The 19,060-nt window shown below is 39.0% G+C and overlaps 1 protein-coding gene across 2 annotated transcripts in view; it reads right to left on the bottom strand.

Moving 5' to 3' along the window:
- PIGA (phosphatidylinositol glycan anchor biosynthesis, class A) overlaps positions 1 to 10,261 on the bottom strand; it is a 14,546-nt gene extending 4,285 nt beyond the window's left edge. Inside the window, exons 1-5 of one of the 2 annotated variants that reach the window (XM_012638708.1) lie at positions 10,208 to 10,261; positions 6,542 to 7,316; positions 2,198 to 2,330; positions 1,301 to 1,433; positions 946 to 1,152 (exon numbers count right to left, since the gene is read on the bottom strand). In XM_012638708.1, the coding sequence (XP_012494162.1) occupies positions 946 to 1,152; positions 1,301 to 1,433; positions 2,198 to 2,330; positions 6,542 to 7,256 (1,188 nt within the window). In that variant the 5' untranslated portion in view covers positions 7,257 to 7,316; positions 10,208 to 10,261. The remainder of the gene's footprint in view (positions 1 to 945; positions 1,153 to 1,300; positions 1,434 to 2,197; positions 2,331 to 6,541; positions 7,317 to 10,207) is intronic. The other variant, XM_012638709.1, reaches the window with a different exon arrangement.
- Between the last annotated feature and the right edge of the window lie 8,799 nt (positions 10,262 to 19,060).

Here is a 19,060-nt window from a genome sequence, read left to right as displayed (position 1 = left end):
AATTTACAATTCAAACCAAATAAGAAAGCCTTAAGGTAAAAAACTGTTCTCAACTCCAGGCTAAAAACTCACTGCCCCACTGAATACAGTGATAGCATATAGCATCAACCTAAACCACTGCCTTCTCCATGCTCCACCTGGCTGTCTTTCTGGTTCACAACTTCTGCTAAGAAGCCAAATTGTTTCTGTTCAGCTTGTTACATGGTAATAAGAGGCATGAGGCAGAGAAAGTCATGAGAAGGACATAAAGGAAGAAAGTGAGTAGAATAAATGAGGTCCCTAATTCAAAGTCAGGAACCATTTCCCACAACTGTACTCTTCTACCTCAGGGTGTTAATCTATTTCCTGTTCCTGTCCTTTTGGAAATTCATCATTCCTGCTTTTTATTTGTGATCATTTTTCCAACTTTTATCATGTACATTTTGAATTCTAACTTATGTTCTCAATCAGCCCAAAGATGCAAAAATCCTTTTCCTGAAGAAAATCACAGTACTTAGCAAAAGTGCCACCAGAGGTTTACAAAGTAGCCTGAATTAAATATTCACAAGTTATAAAGTTGCCACAATCGGCAAAAACCATATTATTTCCTATGCTTTAGAATTACAAACAGCCTCAAGAAAATATCTAAGAATAGATTTTCATGTTAGTTTTGTCTCTAATTACTGTGACTTCTAGAAAATTTTATAACTTCTTTATGCCCTGTTTAATGAGGGGGCTAGACTGTATTATTGGTATTTTCAGATATCGAATGCAATGATTTGACTAGACACTCAGCCCAACATGTGTGCCCAAAGTAATGCAGTTTGTTTCTTTTCATTTCGAAGTTATTTCATAAACTTAAGCAATAGAACAGAAATGGTAAACCTGTATGTAAGAAAAAGCAAACGTGTATGTGAAACATCAAGTAAGAGTTCAGACACAATCTTTTCTCAGCACGTGACATACTTTTTCAGTTCTCTCTGCAACATTCCTCCAGGTGTAGAAAGTCTTTACTATGTTATGGATATTTTCTGGAGCTGGCAATGTCCCCGACTTCAGTTGTGAAATAGCTTTTTCCAACCCTTCACACAAAGATTTTACTGAAGGCTCACATAAAATAGTAAGATTTTCTGGAAGCACCTCAGGAATTCCACCAACCTTAGTACTTACAACCTTAAAAAGAAAGAACACGTGTTCTACCATAATCATACATTAGGAAGATGAACAAAACAAAGTTAAGAAATTATTATGAATGTATCTCATTATTTTTCAAAATACAAATACAGAAATCCCAACAATATATGCCTTCAAAGTTTTTTACCTGTAAACCACAACTGGCTGCTTCCAAGATCGCCATGCAGAATGCTTCAGTAAGGGAGGTATTAAGAAAAATGTGTCCTTGAATTAAGACATCTCTAACATCCTTGTGTTCTAAAGGTCCCAAAAGATGCACCCTGATTTTTTAAATGAGAGGGGAAGAATGAAGGAAGAGAAAAACCATGCTACAAAAGAAATTTATAAGCCGAGTCTGCTATTTGTATTACACTTAGATTCTTACTGCTGCTAATGTTTTCTACCTCTGAAGATGAGTATCGTGAAACACTGATCTAACAGAAATAGCCTTATAAAGCTATTGGGTTAAAACTCATATAGCCAACATATTTCTAACTTTTGTTACACATATCAAATTCCATCTTTTCCCAAACTAGTTTGCATGTAATGAAAATATTAATACATTTTGATGATTAAGTATTAAAATATCAATTCTAAACAGGAAAATTAACCTTTTAAAATTGATGCTTCACACATACGCAGCTCATTTGTTACATTGTTATTGAGGAAGAAATCTGTCCAAATCTGTATGTGCAGGGCCATTTACATGATTTGAGCCATGCTATTTAAATTACAACACAGTATGGCTTGGAAATCTGCAAACCCTTCCAATCAAAGCAGTTGTTTTTTTGTGGCTTCTATGGTGCCTCCAACAACTGCCCCTCAAAGTCAAATAATATTGGGCTAATGAAAAAAAAATAAAATTGTGGACTCTTTAACTAGGTTTCCTATTTTATATAAATTTTTTTAAAAAACAGGCCTTGCATTACATTTTTATATCAATTACACGTAGGAGAAGCAGCACACCTAAGGCAGGCATGTAGTCAAAATTGAATATAGATAATTGATATTTTCTCACTTAAGACAACATAGAATCCATCAATACCTGTCATGTAGCTGGTATCTTTCCCGAACTTCTTCCAAAACGATTCTCTTTGGTCCTTCTCCTCCAATTATGAAATTTAAATCTGGATATTTCTGACAGAGTTCAGGTATTATACCACTAAGCAAATCAGTTCCTGAAAATATAAAATTGAATGGAGATATTAACATTTAAACTTTTTTTAAAAATTCATCGGAACTACTGAGAATCCACTCACTTTGAAAAGTATTAGCTGTGCATTCCTTAAAGGAGAGAAACTAACTCTCTTAAACCTTTCCCAGGAGGGTGGAATTGTTCACAAACTGCCAGTGGTTCCCCAAAAGTTGCAGTTCTTGAAGAGATAGATCTCAACATGCATTGTTACCTTCCACGCACCCAAAATATGGACAATTCTGTTCCATTTCAATAGACTACTCTTTGTTACTCACTTGTATGTATACATAACCTACTTCTAAAAAAGGTATTTTTGGTGGCTAAGGTTTGAGTTACCCTTCTCCAGAGCAGGCAGCTGACTGAAGATCTAGGTCTTGTCCCAGCTTTTTTACGAACAAGCCCTTTGATCACGGGAAGTTTCCTGATCTACAAAATGAAAAGACCTATGTACCTAAAGTCTCTTTCAGCTATAAAATTCCATCAGTCTATGATTCTACTTTCTGCCGTAGGAAAGGGCTAAGCAACAAAGTCTGTTGCCTCCACTTTGTTCAAAATGCAGTTTATACAGAGAATTTTGCAGTGAACACTATGGTATTAGCAAAATTTAAAACAACAGTCCATCCAAACAAGCTATATCCCACTTTCCTGGAATAGGAGTAAGTGAAGGTAGCAGGACCTCAACTGTCAGATCATTATAGTCCATGGAACAAAAGGATGCATCTTTGTTTCTTTTTTAAAAAATGACTTTCTTATAATATATAAATACAATCTCAGGTAATATAAAGCAATAAAGTAAATCATGCTCTACTAGTCTGAAAAAGTTGTGGCTATCCAAAGTGACAGCAATGTTGACGCTATTTGGGAATTTAGTTCATTAACAATTACAAATCATACACATTCAAAAGTAAACGCAAAATGATCCACTTAGAGCTAAGTTTATTAATTTGAAAAATGCATACACACACAAGAATTGCATTTCTTACATCAATCTTCCCCAAAACAGGCATATCAATTATAAAATAGATGGTGGGGGAAATTATATTATAGGGTCATTTATATTAAACAATGCAAAGTAAGAATCATTAAGTAAACTCTGCTGGTATTTTCAAAATATGTTTGTGTATGTCAAAAATAAATTCACATACAACTTTTCTGAATTATGAAGTCTTCTCATTAAAACCTTAGCTATCTTTGTGTCAAGTCAATTACCAAATTCATTGATTGAATTTCTACATAAACCAGAAGGTAAATTAACGACTTAACATTTAGCCGCCTACAATTCCTTCTTTTCTTTTATTTTCTTTCTTTCCCCTCTCTTCCTCTTTCTCTCCTTTCTCACACAAGGTTAAAAGCCCATTCTTCAAACAAACAAAAAAACAACACAAGCAAATAATAATTGCTGATAATAGCTACCTTAACTGAATGTTTACCATGTCAGGCGACATATTTTAAATGCATTATGTCCTTTAATCCTGACAATCACCTTTTAAGAAATGGAACTAATTAATACTGTCAATGATCTATAAATTTTATTCTAAGAATAAAGGGTTTTTCCTCCACTATAAAAAAATTATTCTGACACCTCTAAGAACAGTTTAACACAATGGAACATACAGAGACTTTCGATCGCCATATCACACAAAATGAACAACGAAAATTCCTAATTCAAACTTTTAAAGCTCGGTCTAACAACATTTTAAAGAACCTTCTGATCTACATAACTAAGATAACAGTGGCTAGGCAGGCAAGGGTAGAGGAACAGGAGACCTTAAGGCAAGAAGAGCAGGACTCATGTTTGTCATCTCTGTTACTTGCTGTGTAACCTGGATGAGTTACTTCCCCTCTCTGAGACTCAGTTTCTTTGTTACATGTACATAACATGTACCCTACAGTTGTTGGGAGGGTCAAGTGAGGTACTATACCATGCACAGGCTTCCTCAACTACAGAATACAAACGTGAGTTGTGCTTATCCCTGCAGCGGGAAGTGGGGCATGCCTGCACATGCACAGAGTGCTGGCAAACCCAGACTGGGAGCAAAACAGGCTGGAGAGAAGGCAGCTCAGGAAGAAGCCAGCCAAAAAACCTGGGCAAGGAGAATTCGGATTTATTCTCTCACTTAATACATTCCAGTGGGCTTTTGACATCTGGTCCAATGAACACCTCCTGAGGATATTAATTTGTAAATAAGGAATAGACCATTAATACAGGGCTACAGATGTGGCCATTCCTTACCAGAGTGTTATTTTTTGCAGAGGGCCTGGCATATGGAGAGGGTTCAACAAATATCAACATTGAGTTATTGAATTGAGAACAGGAAAGGCCATACCTTCACTCCATTGATATTTAGCTCAGCTGGTTAAAATACCACATTAGTGAAGTAAAGGTAACAGGTTTAATCTTCGTATGAGTAGTTAATGCTGCTGATCTTCATGTATGCATCATACCCTTTCTTAGCTAGCTGACAGGTATGCTATTTGATTAAAAAATAAATTAGGCACATTTTCTAAGTTACAACAAACATATCACCAATGTCCCAAGAGGGATTCAGAATACAAAATGCTGGTCCATTCACATCTCCCTGATTAAAGAATGAAAGCACATCATTCATTGCCTTCACCCTAGAAAATGCAGTTGAGTAGAACTTTTCTCACCAACCTCCACTTAAACGAACTGCTGGGTCAGCCAAGGCTCTCTGTCCCAAAAGTAAAGTATACCGACCAAGGCCCATGTCTAGATTTTAGGCCACTCCCTAGTACACTGGTACTGAGCGTCATGCTTACCAAGAGTCAGTTGCATAAGTTCACAAACGTGTTTGATGCCAGCTGTACTTGCCACTCTATTGGGTAATTTAATTAAATAACGCATAAACTGGTAAAATGAGTTTCTATGAAAACTAAGCTAAACAGTTTGAAAAGTCCAATAAAGGAAAGTTATAGGAAAAAGGTCTTGTCAGATGAGGGATGTCCTAAACCACTGTATAACATTGAAAACAAAACTCCAGAAGCACATTGCTTCATATGCTTGCAGGTTCTCACCACACTTAAAAGAAACCCAAAGTGACAATGGTAGATTATGCTTTGTGAAAGCTATTATGTAAGATAATGCAGCTGAAATCAGTGGACCAGTACTTAAAGCCTACAGCCCTACATCAAACTACTGGCAACTCAGTGTATTAATATTTTGAGTTAAATTCAAATATTTAAGGGGGTATATATTATTTTTAATGATTCCCGACTTTAAATGGAATTTTTGATTACTGGACAGGTTTTCAAATAGCATCTAGAAGACTATTTATATGTTTCTAATAACCAGACTGTTTCAGACATTTAGTAAACAAGCCTCCACAAATTCAACTGCAGTGTCCACTAAGTCCTGCAGAGGCACTAAAGAAATCCTCCTTGATAGTGGTGGACATATATCAAATACAAACTGGGCTAACAGTTTATAGGAACTATCACTGAACCCTCAGGAGGTTCCCATTGTCGTCTAAATTACACAAATGAAAAAACTGAGACTTAGAGATGTTAAGTAACTTGTCCTTGATCATACAACAAGGATAGAGCCACAATGTGGCCCTGCGCCATCTAATCCCCTTTCTTCATCACTTACCTGCCAATATGTTATTAATGTCTTATATATGATTAAATGAAACAAACAAGGTACAAAACAGTAAAGTGCAGAACAAGCACATTGATTTTTCAGCATATGTATGTATGCATAAAAAAAAAAGGAAAGCTACAGATCAAAACATTCATTAGGGTCATCTCTGAATAATACACTTACAGCTGATTATCATTTTCATCTTTGAGCTTTTCTTAGTTTTCAAAGTATCTGCAATGAAAACACATTACTTTCGCAACCGGAAAGAAAAGGCCATGTGGTGGGCTCTGTCCTTTTCTTCTTACCACATGTACAGGGCTGTTTTAATTTTTAAAAAGACCTGATCGATTAAACAGCATCAGGTTATTTTTATTTTTTAGTAACCATTAAAACATCAAAGGTTGGGGGACAGCATTCACAACTCTAAAAATTTCTCTTCCAATATAAACCAATATTAGAACTTTCCTTGCTATATTTAATGAAGTTGTCATTAAACCATAAACAAAATGAAAAGCCAAACAATCATTACATACAAGTATTCAATAGCTTTCTACAATGAAAAAAATCTGCAATTATAGCTATCATTTCATTACCTTTTCTGTAAACAAGTCTGCTGACAACAACAATAGTTATTATACTATCATGCCTTCTAAATGGGTCTGGAGTGAAGTCAGTAGGATCTACAGCATTAGGAATGACGGACACTATTTCAGGATTCAGTGCTGCTCTTAATACAGTATTTTCCTTACTAGTATAAGAGACACAAATGATGTGGTTTGTGTCACAAAGAGACACAGTTAGAAGCTTGTTTGTAAGCACCGAGCTGACATCAGCAAATCCAAAAAGGGAATGGTCCGTGAAGACTGTCTGAAGCCCCATTGTCTTGGCATGGAAGAGAGCATCATGGGCCATGGCAGAAAAAGAACTATGTGAATGGATTATTGTGACTCTCTCCCGAACAAATATGTACCTGAGCAATGGTAGACTGTGAAAGAGGGTCGTGGCTGTAGACTGGTTGTACATGACTTTCAGAGGCAAGTAATAGACTTTGAGGCCATTAGTGAGGTAACGGATGCCTTTTCGATTTCCGTAAGCATGGGTGACAATTACAACCTTATGCCCTCTTTCAATCAGGCACTGAGAGAGCTGGTAAATGTGGCTCTCCACACCTCCCATATTTGGGTAGAAAAAGTCAGATACCATGCATATATTATGGGTACGGGTTCTATGTGTGGGAAGGCTTCCAGGGCTAACCCGAGAGAGTATAGCTGAGGGAGGCTGGCCGGGTTCATCTCCTCTATAGGCCATGCTGAGATGATTTAGGCATCAGTTCTTAAAGCAACCCAGTTAAGATGTGTCCTCTATTACCTGAAAAAGAAAGTAAAACAGGATCTCAGCTCGGAGACAAAACACATTTCATATCCCAAATCCAGATATAAATACTGTTTTCATGTTAATGTAAATTTGTTAGCTTTTCCCTTAGAAATAAAAACAAAGCATATAATGAATTTACTAATTCGACAACATTTACTTGCTTAGCATTTGCTGTGTGCCATACAACAAAACTAGATTCTGCAATGTCTTAATTTTGCTCTAAAAATACTGCTACGACACACAATTTTAAATAAGTTTGTTACACCACAGTACATAATGGTTTGCCATGGAAACAACCTAGTTCTTTCCAGTAATTAAATATGTATACACACATATGCACATATATATTTCTCCTCACTTTTATCACTTTACCAGCTTCTACTTATTAAATGCCCACTATACATCAGCCACTACATGCTGAGTTTTCTATATCTTATTGCAGCCTCACCAAAACCCTATGACTCCATCTTATAAATTCAAAGTCTAAAGCTTAAAGAGGTTAAGGAATTTGTCCACGATTATTCAGTGTTAGGGTGAACCCAGAGGTTCTAAGTAGCTACTCAGAGGTAACTACTTAGAGGTAGAACAATGTGGCATTCTGTTTCATTAGTAGTCATGCCTCCTGGTATTTATGCCCCTGTACAGTCCCTCCCCTGGATTTGGACCTGGTTTAACCCATAGGACAGGGTGGAAATTATGTGCAAATTTTCGGCCTTAGCCTGAAAAAGGTGCAGTGGTTTCCACCTGTACACTCTTGGATATCCTAAGCCAACATGTAAGAAGTCCAGCTACCGTGCTAGAGGGACAATAGGAGAGATAATATGGAGAGAGCCAGAGGCACAGCCATCCCCATGTTCTCAGCTGGGCCCAGTCTCTAGCCAACTTGCCTGCTAAATGCAGCCTCCCTAGTGACCACTGGCAAGACTGGCAGAAGAACCATCCAGCTGAGTCTGACTGCAGAATCATAAAAAATAACAGCCATGAAATAATGAAATATCACGAAATAATAAATGGCTCTTGTTTTATACCACTAAGTTTTGAAGTGGCTTGATATACAATAACAGATAACTAAAACAGGCCTAGATTCAAACTTAGTTATACTGGTCCACTGCCTGTTTTTGTAAATAAAAGTATTATAGGAATACAGGCTTGCCCATTTATTCATGTGAATGGCTACTTCTGTGCTACAATAGCACAGTAGCTGTGACAGGGGCCATATGACTTACAGAGCCCAAAATATTTACCATCTGGCCCTTAAGTTTCCCAACCCCTTGCTCTAGAGCTTAGCCACTGATTCAATTAATCTCATAAAGTTCTCCTAGTATTAGCTTTATAGTTTATACTAAAATATAACTGGAGCTGGAACTTTTTGAGAGCACATTTTTCAAATGACACCCAGAGCACATGCTGTGGACAATCCACATTTTCTCCTTCCATATTGTCAAAGACAGCAATAATCTAACTGCTTCCTTCACTTTTTTCTTAACCTTTCATTCAGTTATGTAGGCCTTTCTTCCATGAATGCCCCTCCCTTCAGTGTGGAGTCTGAAAAGCTCAACTAGAGATAGGCTGTATCTGAGGCTACTTTCTACATCTAAAGTGGGAAATGTTTATCTCAGGGGTCCCCTAAAGCCACATCAACATGAAATGCCCACTCAATGTGGTACTATAATAGATTCTTAGACTTCTAAAGCTAAAAAGTGTCTTGGAGATCTAGTGAAAATCTCCCTTAGCTTTACATATGAGATTTCCAAGGCTCCAGAAACTCAACTATACAATGGGAAGCCATCCTAAAGCTGAGTTTCAGATTTCACCTGTAAACTCAAAAAACGCAACTTAACTGTGTGTGCAAAGTCTTAACTATCTACCGTCTCTAATAAATTCATCTACATTTTAAATATATTCTCGGAAAGACTCCATAATATTTTATTGAACTGAATTTACTAATTAAGATTCAATATTACCAGATATTGAAATTTCTCAAGTTTGTACTTTTAGGTTACTTACCTAACATTTTCTTACTGTGGTGTCACCTAAACTGGAACTTCCAGTTCTATACAGTTTTAAAAGATGAATGATACTGAAAACAGTGATCAATGAACCAAATGAAATCATTTAAAATTTTGTCATTAGCCTGCAATGTTCTGTGATTTGTCTGCCCACTTCTACAAGGATATTACTCCTAACATCTTTATTGTGTAAAAGCTCAATATACCACACAAACACAATATCTTGGATTTCAAAACTGAAGAGGAACTTGGAGATCTAGTGAATACCTCACTTTACAAATGAAATGCCAGACGAGTTGAGCGATTTGTACAAGGACCCCACCCAGCCACTTTCTAAGTAGCAACCGCTACATGACCGGAAATTCTCGACCATGGCCAACGAGCCCCAGGCAGTTATTAGCAGTAGAGGTTTCTGAAGAGCCTTAGGCGGACCAGGCAGGGGTTGTAGGGTCAAGAGGATGGTACTTCCACCGAGCCCCTGGGCACTGCCCAAGCTTCACTCCCTGAGAGGTCGCTGAGGAACGCTAGGGCCAAGGAGGAGATGCCCCCGCTCAGTCGGCGACCCCACGGAGGTCAAGCAGGGTCTGGTGAGGCGCAAAGAGAGGAGGAAAAACAGCAACAGAGAGGGCAGAGGTCTGAGGCCCGGGGTCCCGGAGCCTCCAGTCCCTCGCCCCACCAGCAGAACCGGCTCCAACACGGCCGCCCTCAACGCACCCTCCGCACTGCTCTACTCCGGAAACCCTCCGACCCGACTTCCGGGCTTTGACCCGGGTCGGCTTCACCCCTCCCTCGCCCGCCACGCCCCAACCGGGACAGAACAATCACATCCAGAAGCAGCCGAGAGTGCGGAAGAAGAGAGACCAAGCGCTCACTTACCGGCGAGTTCCATGGCCGCCTGTGTCCGGACCTCCCGCGGCTGTAGCTGGAGTCCCGCCCCGCCTCCCCGAAGCACCAATCGGAGGCGGCCGCGCCCCAGTGCCGCGTCCCCGAACCAGCCAATCACAAAGAGGCGCTGGAGCCACGTCTAAGAGCGGCGCTCAGTCGTCCCCGCCCTTTAAACGTGGGCCGCAACGTCAGTGCGCACTTGCGCCAGCCTCTGTCTCCTGGACGCTGCAGTCTATTGGGCGGGTTCTCTGGTTGCCTGGTTACGGCGTCTCTTTTCTGGAGGCCTGTTCTCTCCCTGATTGCTTCCGATTGGAGAGATTTTGGGTGTGAAGGCTACAGTAAGCGTGGCTCATAGTGGCGTTTTGTTTGTGATCGTTTGTGCCACAGCAGAACTGTCCCGGTTCTTGCCATTCTGGTAGGGTTGCTAGATGTGGCAAATAAAAATACACAAATAAAAAGTTAAAGCAAATAAAAATATGCATTTTGAATTTCAGATAAACAACAAACAATTTCTAGTGTATGCCCAAAATGTTGGGGACTTCACTAAATTATTCGTCGTTTATCTGAAATTCAAATTTAACTAGACGTGTCAGATTTTATCTGGAAACTCTACACTCTAGTTGGCGGGGGGGAGGAATCTGAGGTCCGATCTGAAATACCAAGTCCCACTCAGACTGGTTCAACTAGCTTGTGGTGCTTGGCCTGGGAGCTAAAGAATCAGTGAGTCTGATGATCATCTATCCCTCACGCTTAGGACTTGGAGTCCCCCAGCCATGCCATGCGTGCACTTTCGAGAACAAATTCCTTTCTGAGTACCGTCAGCCTGAAGTAAGTTTATTCGTCCCTGAAAATTTCACCTCCTTTCTGATGCCTGCCCCAAGCCTCCAGAGAGAATGAAATACTCCCATTATTGTACTTTGATAGTACTTTGGCCATATGTTGGTATAGCATTTATCAAATAATATTCAAGTCGTTTTCCTGACTGCAGTCTGCCTTCCTCCTTACCTTGATCCTTGATGACTTTTGTCTTCTTGGGATTTCATATGGACTTCTTTCTGAAAACTAGTAATTTCATTTGCTTATTAAATGTCTTCCTTCCCTACTAGATAGTAAGCTGATGCAGGGTCTGAACTTGGTAATGAGCATTGAATAAGTTTTAGTTAAAATAAGTTAACTTCTTATACCCAATGCCAGCATATTCCCTGACACATATTAGATACCCAATAAAATGTATTGAAAGTATTTCATGGCATGTACCTCATAAAAATTACAGTGCAATAGCATCATTCAAAGAGCATTTTGGTTGTGGGATTTGAAGTGTGTTAATGAGTTAACTTTAATGAGTAAGGCTCAAGTAGCAATAGATACTCTGCCCTGTGTTAATATTGACGAAACATCAGAGAATAATGGTGATGCAGATGGAAGAACTTAAGCTTAATAATCTGAAGTTGGTATCACAGATAACAGCAACGCTACCAGATAGGTGCAGCATTGCTTTGGTCTCCTTTTCATTTTCTAATAGGTTTTAAGGCAAAGAGTGGAGATAGAAATCCTGGAAGGTATACATGAGGGTTAAGCCTCATTTACTGAGCCCCTAGTTTGCCCCTGCCATAGTTCTGATCGCAATATACATTTGAAATTCTACTATGAATCCTGTAAGATCCTGATACTAATACTTCTTCAAAAGAGTGATCTCTTTTCAAAATAGAACAAATATTTCCTATCTTTATTATCAGGCATTTACTGAGTGTCTGCTCTGTAAAAGGCCTTGTGGGGAATACAAGGAATGTTAAAAATAGTCCCTGTGTTTTAACAGCTTTTTATCTTTCCTAGCTTTTCCTATACATTTTACCGATAGTAAAAGGAAATCCACTTTTCTTAAATGGTTCTTTGTGTTTCAAATATAGACTAGGCTGACCTTTATAAATAGGTATTAATAGAGGCACACTGTTGCTGAGTCTCTGTATGGGAGGGGGTTGAAGAGCCTGCAGGCTGTTCCAACAAAGTCTGAAAACATTGAAAGTTCACACTCCAGCCTCTGTCCCGGGCACTGAGCATTAAAATGTAAATAAATCATGACTCTCTCAAGGGTTCACAATCTCACATGTGTACATGACTTCCTTTATAGTCAGTTAAATATTAAGCAAAGTTCTCCATTTAAGGCTATTTTCTAAAAGTCAAAGTTGTAGTAGCAGGATTAAGATATCAATCTTGGGATGATTCTGATTATAGTGTCCTGCCTAAATATATGACCTCAAGGTATCACTTGAGAGAATTTTCTTAGAAACCACTAATATTAGACTAAAATACTTACATGTACTATATTCTTATTACACTTAATAAAACATGAAAGCAATCAGTACCAGTTGTAGTATTAGATGACCTAAGATGGAGAAGATATAAATGTGGACATCATCTTCCCTTGAAATCAGCTCTTTGCAAATTCATATGTAATTTAGCTCCCTTGGATAATTTTGGAGTTGGAGGCAACAAATATGTCTTGAGAGTCTGATATCTGTGCGCAAGGCACAATACAGAGAAAATCTGGCATGAGATTTACCCCCAAGGAACCAAGATGGAGTCATAGCATAGGTAAATATCTTTGATAAGAGATAGGAAGTGATAAGTGCTACAAGAGAAATACAAGAAAAATACTGGGAGTTCGAAGGGAAAGAGTGTTTCTGGTTGCCAGCATTTAGCCAAAAGTGTAAGTAGAGAGTGTCCACGCAACTCCTGGGAGCAAGATCATTCCAAGAACAATGTACAGAGACAGGTGCTGACTGTCCAGTGAACACTGTGGTGTAATTACACAGGGAAAAAGAAGGGGAAAGAGTACATACAGGAAAAGAATGGCATTTTCAGTGAAGGTTGGAGCAAACTGGTAAAGGATCTTACTAAGGAAAATGGACTTGATGGTGAGCCAGAACATCCAGCCAAGATCACAATTTCAATTAATATTTTGAGACTCCTCATTCCTCGTTCTGTTTCAAATAGAAAAATAAGAGATATAATATAAATGGGAAAATTAAATGTTTTAGCTATGATTTAAACCAAAAGAAAATAAACATTTCTACGTATCAGAAACAGAACCAAAGTGCAAAGTAGTGATCAGGACCAAAGCCACATAGGTCCTGGACTTTGTATGTGGCAGTAGGAAGACATGAACCAGGGTTCAGCCTCTGTAGAATAATAGAGACTAACAGGGCTCAATGTGTGGATAGAGAGAGGAAGCAGCTTTATGAGAGACTGTTACATCGGTGGCCTTTAATAAACCACTTTCCAGTATTGGCGACCAGTGTCTAATTCCCTCCCATGTTGACTCTGGGTTTGGCTGTGTGACTTGCTTGGCCAATGGGATGTCAGTAAATGAGATGCCACAGATGCTTAATAAGTATTCATGGACTGGAGCACATCCTGTTGGAACCTTTCCTCTTGAAAGCCAATGGCCATGCTGTGAAGAAACTCAGGCAAGGTATAGAATGACGGCAAGCCACATGGAGAGAGGCCCTGAAGAATGAGAGGTCATCTGGGGCATTCCAACAGTAGATGGGTTTCCAACTTAATATGAGTACTGCTGGAGTGACTTCAGCTTATACTATATGGAACAAAAGAACCACCTAGCTGATCCTAGTCAACCCACAGAATTATGAGAAATAATAAATTGTTGTCTCAAGACACCAAGTTTTAGGATGGTTTGTTACACAGCAATAGATAGCTCAACCAAGCCTCATTGCTTAACCATCTCCCTCACTTGTGAATAGAGATTGAAAGAATTTGTTGCCAAAAGTTGCTGCCTGTCTGGGTATATAACCTTGCTAAGAGAACAGAGCCAAGCAAGATGATCTGTATTATACCACTACCACTGCTAGTCTGGGAAATATAAGCAAACACACACACACACACACACACACACACACACACACAGAGGGAGTGGGAGGGAGCTCTCTCACTCAAAATTAGTTTGTAAACCAAAATTTCAAAACATTGGAAGAGACATAATACTAAGATAGAAAACATACAAATGTAACAATGAAAAAATAATTCCCTCCAGATGCAATTAAAAATGGCAACTTTTTAAAACAATAAGAATTTGGAAATAAAAGTATGCAGAAATGAAACAAACACCAATGGATATAGAAGAATCAATTAGAAATCTTGAACATAAAGAGTTACTAGCATTTTAAAAACTCATTATGTTGATGAATTTTAGGTTAGACACACTTGAAACAAAAATTAATGTGGTAGAAAATAGTACTGGGCAGTCACTTCATTTCGGTGCGGGACGTAGAGACAAAATGTAAAACCATAATCAAAGCCTTGTCTTAGGGAGATTGTTCTAATAGCTGGAGAAAGGGAGTAAGAGAGTGGCATGGCTGGAGAAGAAATCAGTTAGGCTGCTTCAGTAGTCCCTTGCAATTCAAAGCAGGACCTGCAGCTCAGCAGCGGCAACTGGGAGCTGGTCAGAAATGCAGATTTTCAGGCTCCGCTCCAGACCTACTGAACCAGAATCTGCATTTTAACAAGATTCTGCATGATTAGTATGCACATTACAGCCTAAGAAACGTGGCTCTAGACCCGAGGCAATGAGGACCTGATTTATTCTGGTGGCAATGAAAACCACAGGAGACTGGGATTTACTTGATCAATGTCTTCCTCCTTGTTTTACCCTTTTATTTTGAAGATCATCCTCCAGTAGGTTTCTGAGGAATAGTGCACAAGACATGGGGGGCGGGGGGGGGTTTCCTAAGACCCTGCATGTCTGAAAATGTATTTTTTATCCCTTCAATTTTACTGATAGTCTGGGTGCCAAATATTAGAATGGAAATTATTTTCTTTCAGAATTTTAGCAAAATTGCTCTAGCCTTGTAGCTTTCAGTATTGCTATTGAGAAATCTAATGTCTGGCCCTTTGGATGAAATTACTATAATTTTTTTTTTTACTCTAGAAGCTCCTACAATTATCTCTTAGTCTCCTGTGTCCTGAAATTTCATAATTTTGTTCCCTGGTATATTTTCAACTTTTGGGCTGGGGACTCAGAGAGCCTTTCCATTTGCCAACTCGTGTACTTCAGTTCTGAGAAATTTTCTTGAATTTTTAAATTGTTGACTGCATCTTCTATGGTGTCTCTTCTCATTTCCTGCAACTTCTATTATTCTGATATTAGACCTTCTTGTCTTTTCACTTTTAATTTCCACTTCTTTTCTTTTTATCCTACTTCAACTTTATCTTCAACTTTATCTTCCTTTTTCCTGTTGAATTCCTAATTTTTATTATAATAATTTGTTTCCTACAGCTCTATTATGTTCTCTGGCATTTTCTTTTTTAATAATGCTTTCATTTTATTATTGGTTGCATTATCTTACCTTCTTCCTCCACCCCCCATATATTAATGATTTGAAGTTTTCTTCTCTGATTCATCCAAATTGCCTTTTTCTGTGTGTTTTACTCCCTGTTTTTCATGTTAAAGTATTCCCCTGATGTCCGGAAAGTCATGGTTGCTTGCTCATATTTAAAAGTAAGGGACAAAAGAACTGAACAGAAGCCTGAGCCCAAGAGTGGGGCTTGTTTACCTGATTAGGCTGTTCCACTGAGAATCCCTTCTCCCAGCTAATTTCAGTCCTTTTTAGGTCTTTCCTCTTGGGCTGGTCAGATTCTTCCCAAGAAATGCATTTCAAATAAAGATCTGATTGCCAGCATTGTGGTTGCACACAGAGGGATGAGAGCTGAGGGTCCTAGCATCTAGTATGCACACATTCACTTAATACTCTTGTCCATTTAGTGCCCCACCCTCATGGATACCAGGTGTTCCCCAGTCCAGGTGCTCTTTCTTTTACCCTAGCCAGAGAATTAATAACCCATCTTCTGCCTGGGCTCGGGAGGATCCGTCATTCCACCATAGGGAATGTGGGAGAGGATTTGGGATGGAACTGTTTCTTATATGGAATTTGGATTGAACCTCATCTTAGCACTCCTCTCATCACTCCCACTTCTAGAGGTACTTGGGACGCTCATTTCTGAGCCTTTTGGGAACTCAGCTTTCCCCAGCGTTGGCTTAAATTCTTTTTTGGGGGGGTCTGCCAAATAATTTACAGCTCCTCCACGTGCTTTTCAGCTTTCAGAATGTTGTCGTTTCTGTTGACTTCCCATTCAGCCTGTCCTTGTGGGTTTATGCTTTTTTAAAAAGATCCCTTTACTTTTTTATAGTGTTTACTCAGAGCATCAGAAGAGAGCAAAAGAAGATGAATATGTTTAAGCACTATCTCTACTCAGAGTCCATGCCATTGTCTCTAAAATTTTAGAGATATACCACAAACATTACTAGAATCCATTAATAAATGTATCCGTGGCTTTAGGTGAATTACTGAGAGCTAAAATTTAAATCACTACACAATGACTCAAGTAAGGTGAGGCCAGGAGATTCCAACAACCCATCCAGGACAGGTAACAGGGTCTTTTTTTGTAGGGGCTCAAGAAGCAGTCTAATTCCTTTTATTTAATGTTAATTGATGTCATTTGATAAAATAAGGAATATTTTACATCAGAGTTTGGCTAACTTTTTCTGTAATGGACCAAAGAGTAAATATTTTAGGCGTCGTAGGTCATATACTGTCACCAGCTACCTAGCTCTGCTGTTTTAGAGCAAAAGTAGCCATAGACAACACACATCAACAAATGAGCATCACTATGTTCCAATAAAACATTATTTACAAAAACAGGCACTGGGCCGAAATTGGCCTGTGGTCATTGCTTACTGACCCCTGTTTTAGAACAAACAATATCAATGACAAAATTACCAAAAGCAGACTTTTTCTTACTAGGCTATTTCAAGGGCCAAATGACAGAACACTTTTGGGCATTTTTGATTTCATAAATATTTTGAGATTAGATTATTAATTATATTCCTTTCTTGAGTTGCAACATCTGAATAATTGAGACATGCACATAATCTAGCTGACTTTGAACAATATGAGTTATGCAAAATTACTCTTGCCCTTCCTTTTAGAGATTTCATTCACTGACCATAAAATCAATGCAACAATTTATTTTTTATTAAATAATTGTTTATTAGGCACCTAATATATGTGAGACATTGTTCTCACACTGAGGATTAAGAGTAAATTAGACAAAGTCTGGCTTTTGTTGTCCAAATGACCAAATCCATTAAGCTTACAATTTTCACTGAACTATGGCTTTCCTTAAAGGCTTAAAGTAATTTGTGTACTCTCCTTTATCAGGTAGGTATCTCAGATAGTATTTTAATCTTCATTCAACTCTGACCATCACGTTACCCAATCTGTTTCCTTCTCTAAAGGGCCTCCCACTACACTGTTATACACACAGATTTATGATCTGCGCTGTCATAGTAATACATTCTCTGGCCTTGTGGCTTAGATAATCAGGGATATCATGCATCACTGGCATTTATTGTGTTTGCTTGAAGCTCTTGGGGCCTGTCATGCATTTTTATTTTGCAACAAGTTAATAATTTTCAGCTCACATTTCAGAGCTATTAGTATGACAAATATTCCTGTGCAATGCCTAGTGAATTCTAATGAAGTAATAGGCCAGTACCCCATCTCTACCCTCGAGAACAAGCCCCATCCTGACCCAGCCTCGGGGACTCAAGTGCAGATCTCTTGGTAGTTATTGGGAGTTGGGCGGGGGAGGGACAGGGGAAGGCATTTTAGAAGCACAGAGCGAGATCGCTTCTGGTTTTTGCCTAGCCTAGAGTTCTTTGTAATGTCTCCATCTAAATGGCAATTATGAAGCCAGAGCCACTTCGAGCCAAAACATGGTTTGAATTGGTTTTAGGACAGATCCAAGGATCCGGTACAAGGCAAGAACTTCCCAGAGATCCTAAACTCCTGGGATTTGCTCAAAGTCCTACTTCTTTCCTGTGGGACAATTCCTTTGACTCTTAAAGTACATTGTATTGTTCACTTTTTTTTTTCACTAATGGTAACTCAAGTGAAATTGTCAATTCTGAGATGACATTATCATCCACATGTGACTGGTGAGGAAACAGGTTCGATGAGGTTGTTCAGGCTCACAATGCGTTTGGATGGCAGAGCCTATTCCTAAACTCAGGTCTTTTCTCCTTCTTAGTGAGTCAGCTTCTCTTTTTACTGGTCAAGGATGAGTAAAGTAACTCCTTTAATTATGTGGCGTCCCTTGGGTTGTCTTCTGCCCTAGCTCTCAAGGCAACTTAACCAAATATCATGGAGAAGGGGGGAGTGGTAGAAAAATGAATGAAAAGGCAAAGCAAGGAATTGAATGCTAAGTCTGTTTTATAAACTAAGTTATGTGCCAACCCTTTCAGAAGCCTGATTTTAAAAAAAGTAAAACTAGAAGAAAGAGTCCTGTTGACATCTAGGTCATAAACTGAGGGCAAGAGGAACCAGTGGCAGGAGAGGAGTGACTGGGTCAGTACCAGTAAATGCAGTGACAATGATGAGACAGTAGAAATTGGTCCCAAGGCCGGGTAAAAGTAGGTCTGTGTCCCCAGGGCAGGGACTGAGAATGAAAGCCAGGAAAGGACCAGAGGGCTTGGAGCCACAAGCCTCAGAGAACTTCAGTGAAGGAAAGGAGAATTCAGGAACTGCTTAGGAACTCTGACAGAGGAAGGGGCAGGGATTTGGGCCACGATCCAACAATGCTACTGTGGGGCTGCATTTTGTTACTGTTGTCTTGCTCCTTGTGATTGTACTGATCCAGGGTAATCTGGCCTGAGAAACTTGGGTTATGCAAATTTGATTAGGATACAGCTTTTGATCATAAGGAGGTCATGGCATAGTGGGGAGATAAACGTGAACACAACTATTTACACAGCTGTGTGGTAAGTGT

This window comes from Propithecus coquereli, unplaced genomic scaffold, assembly GCF_000956105.1.
Source record: "Propithecus coquereli isolate 6110/MARCELLA unplaced genomic scaffold, Pcoq_1.0 Scaffold132, whole genome shotgun sequence".
Classification (NCBI taxonomy): Eukaryota; Metazoa; Chordata; class Mammalia; order Primates; family Indriidae; genus Propithecus; species Propithecus coquereli.
Note: the sequence above shows the minus strand (reverse complement) of the source record. Positions and strands in the feature narration are given on the sequence as shown.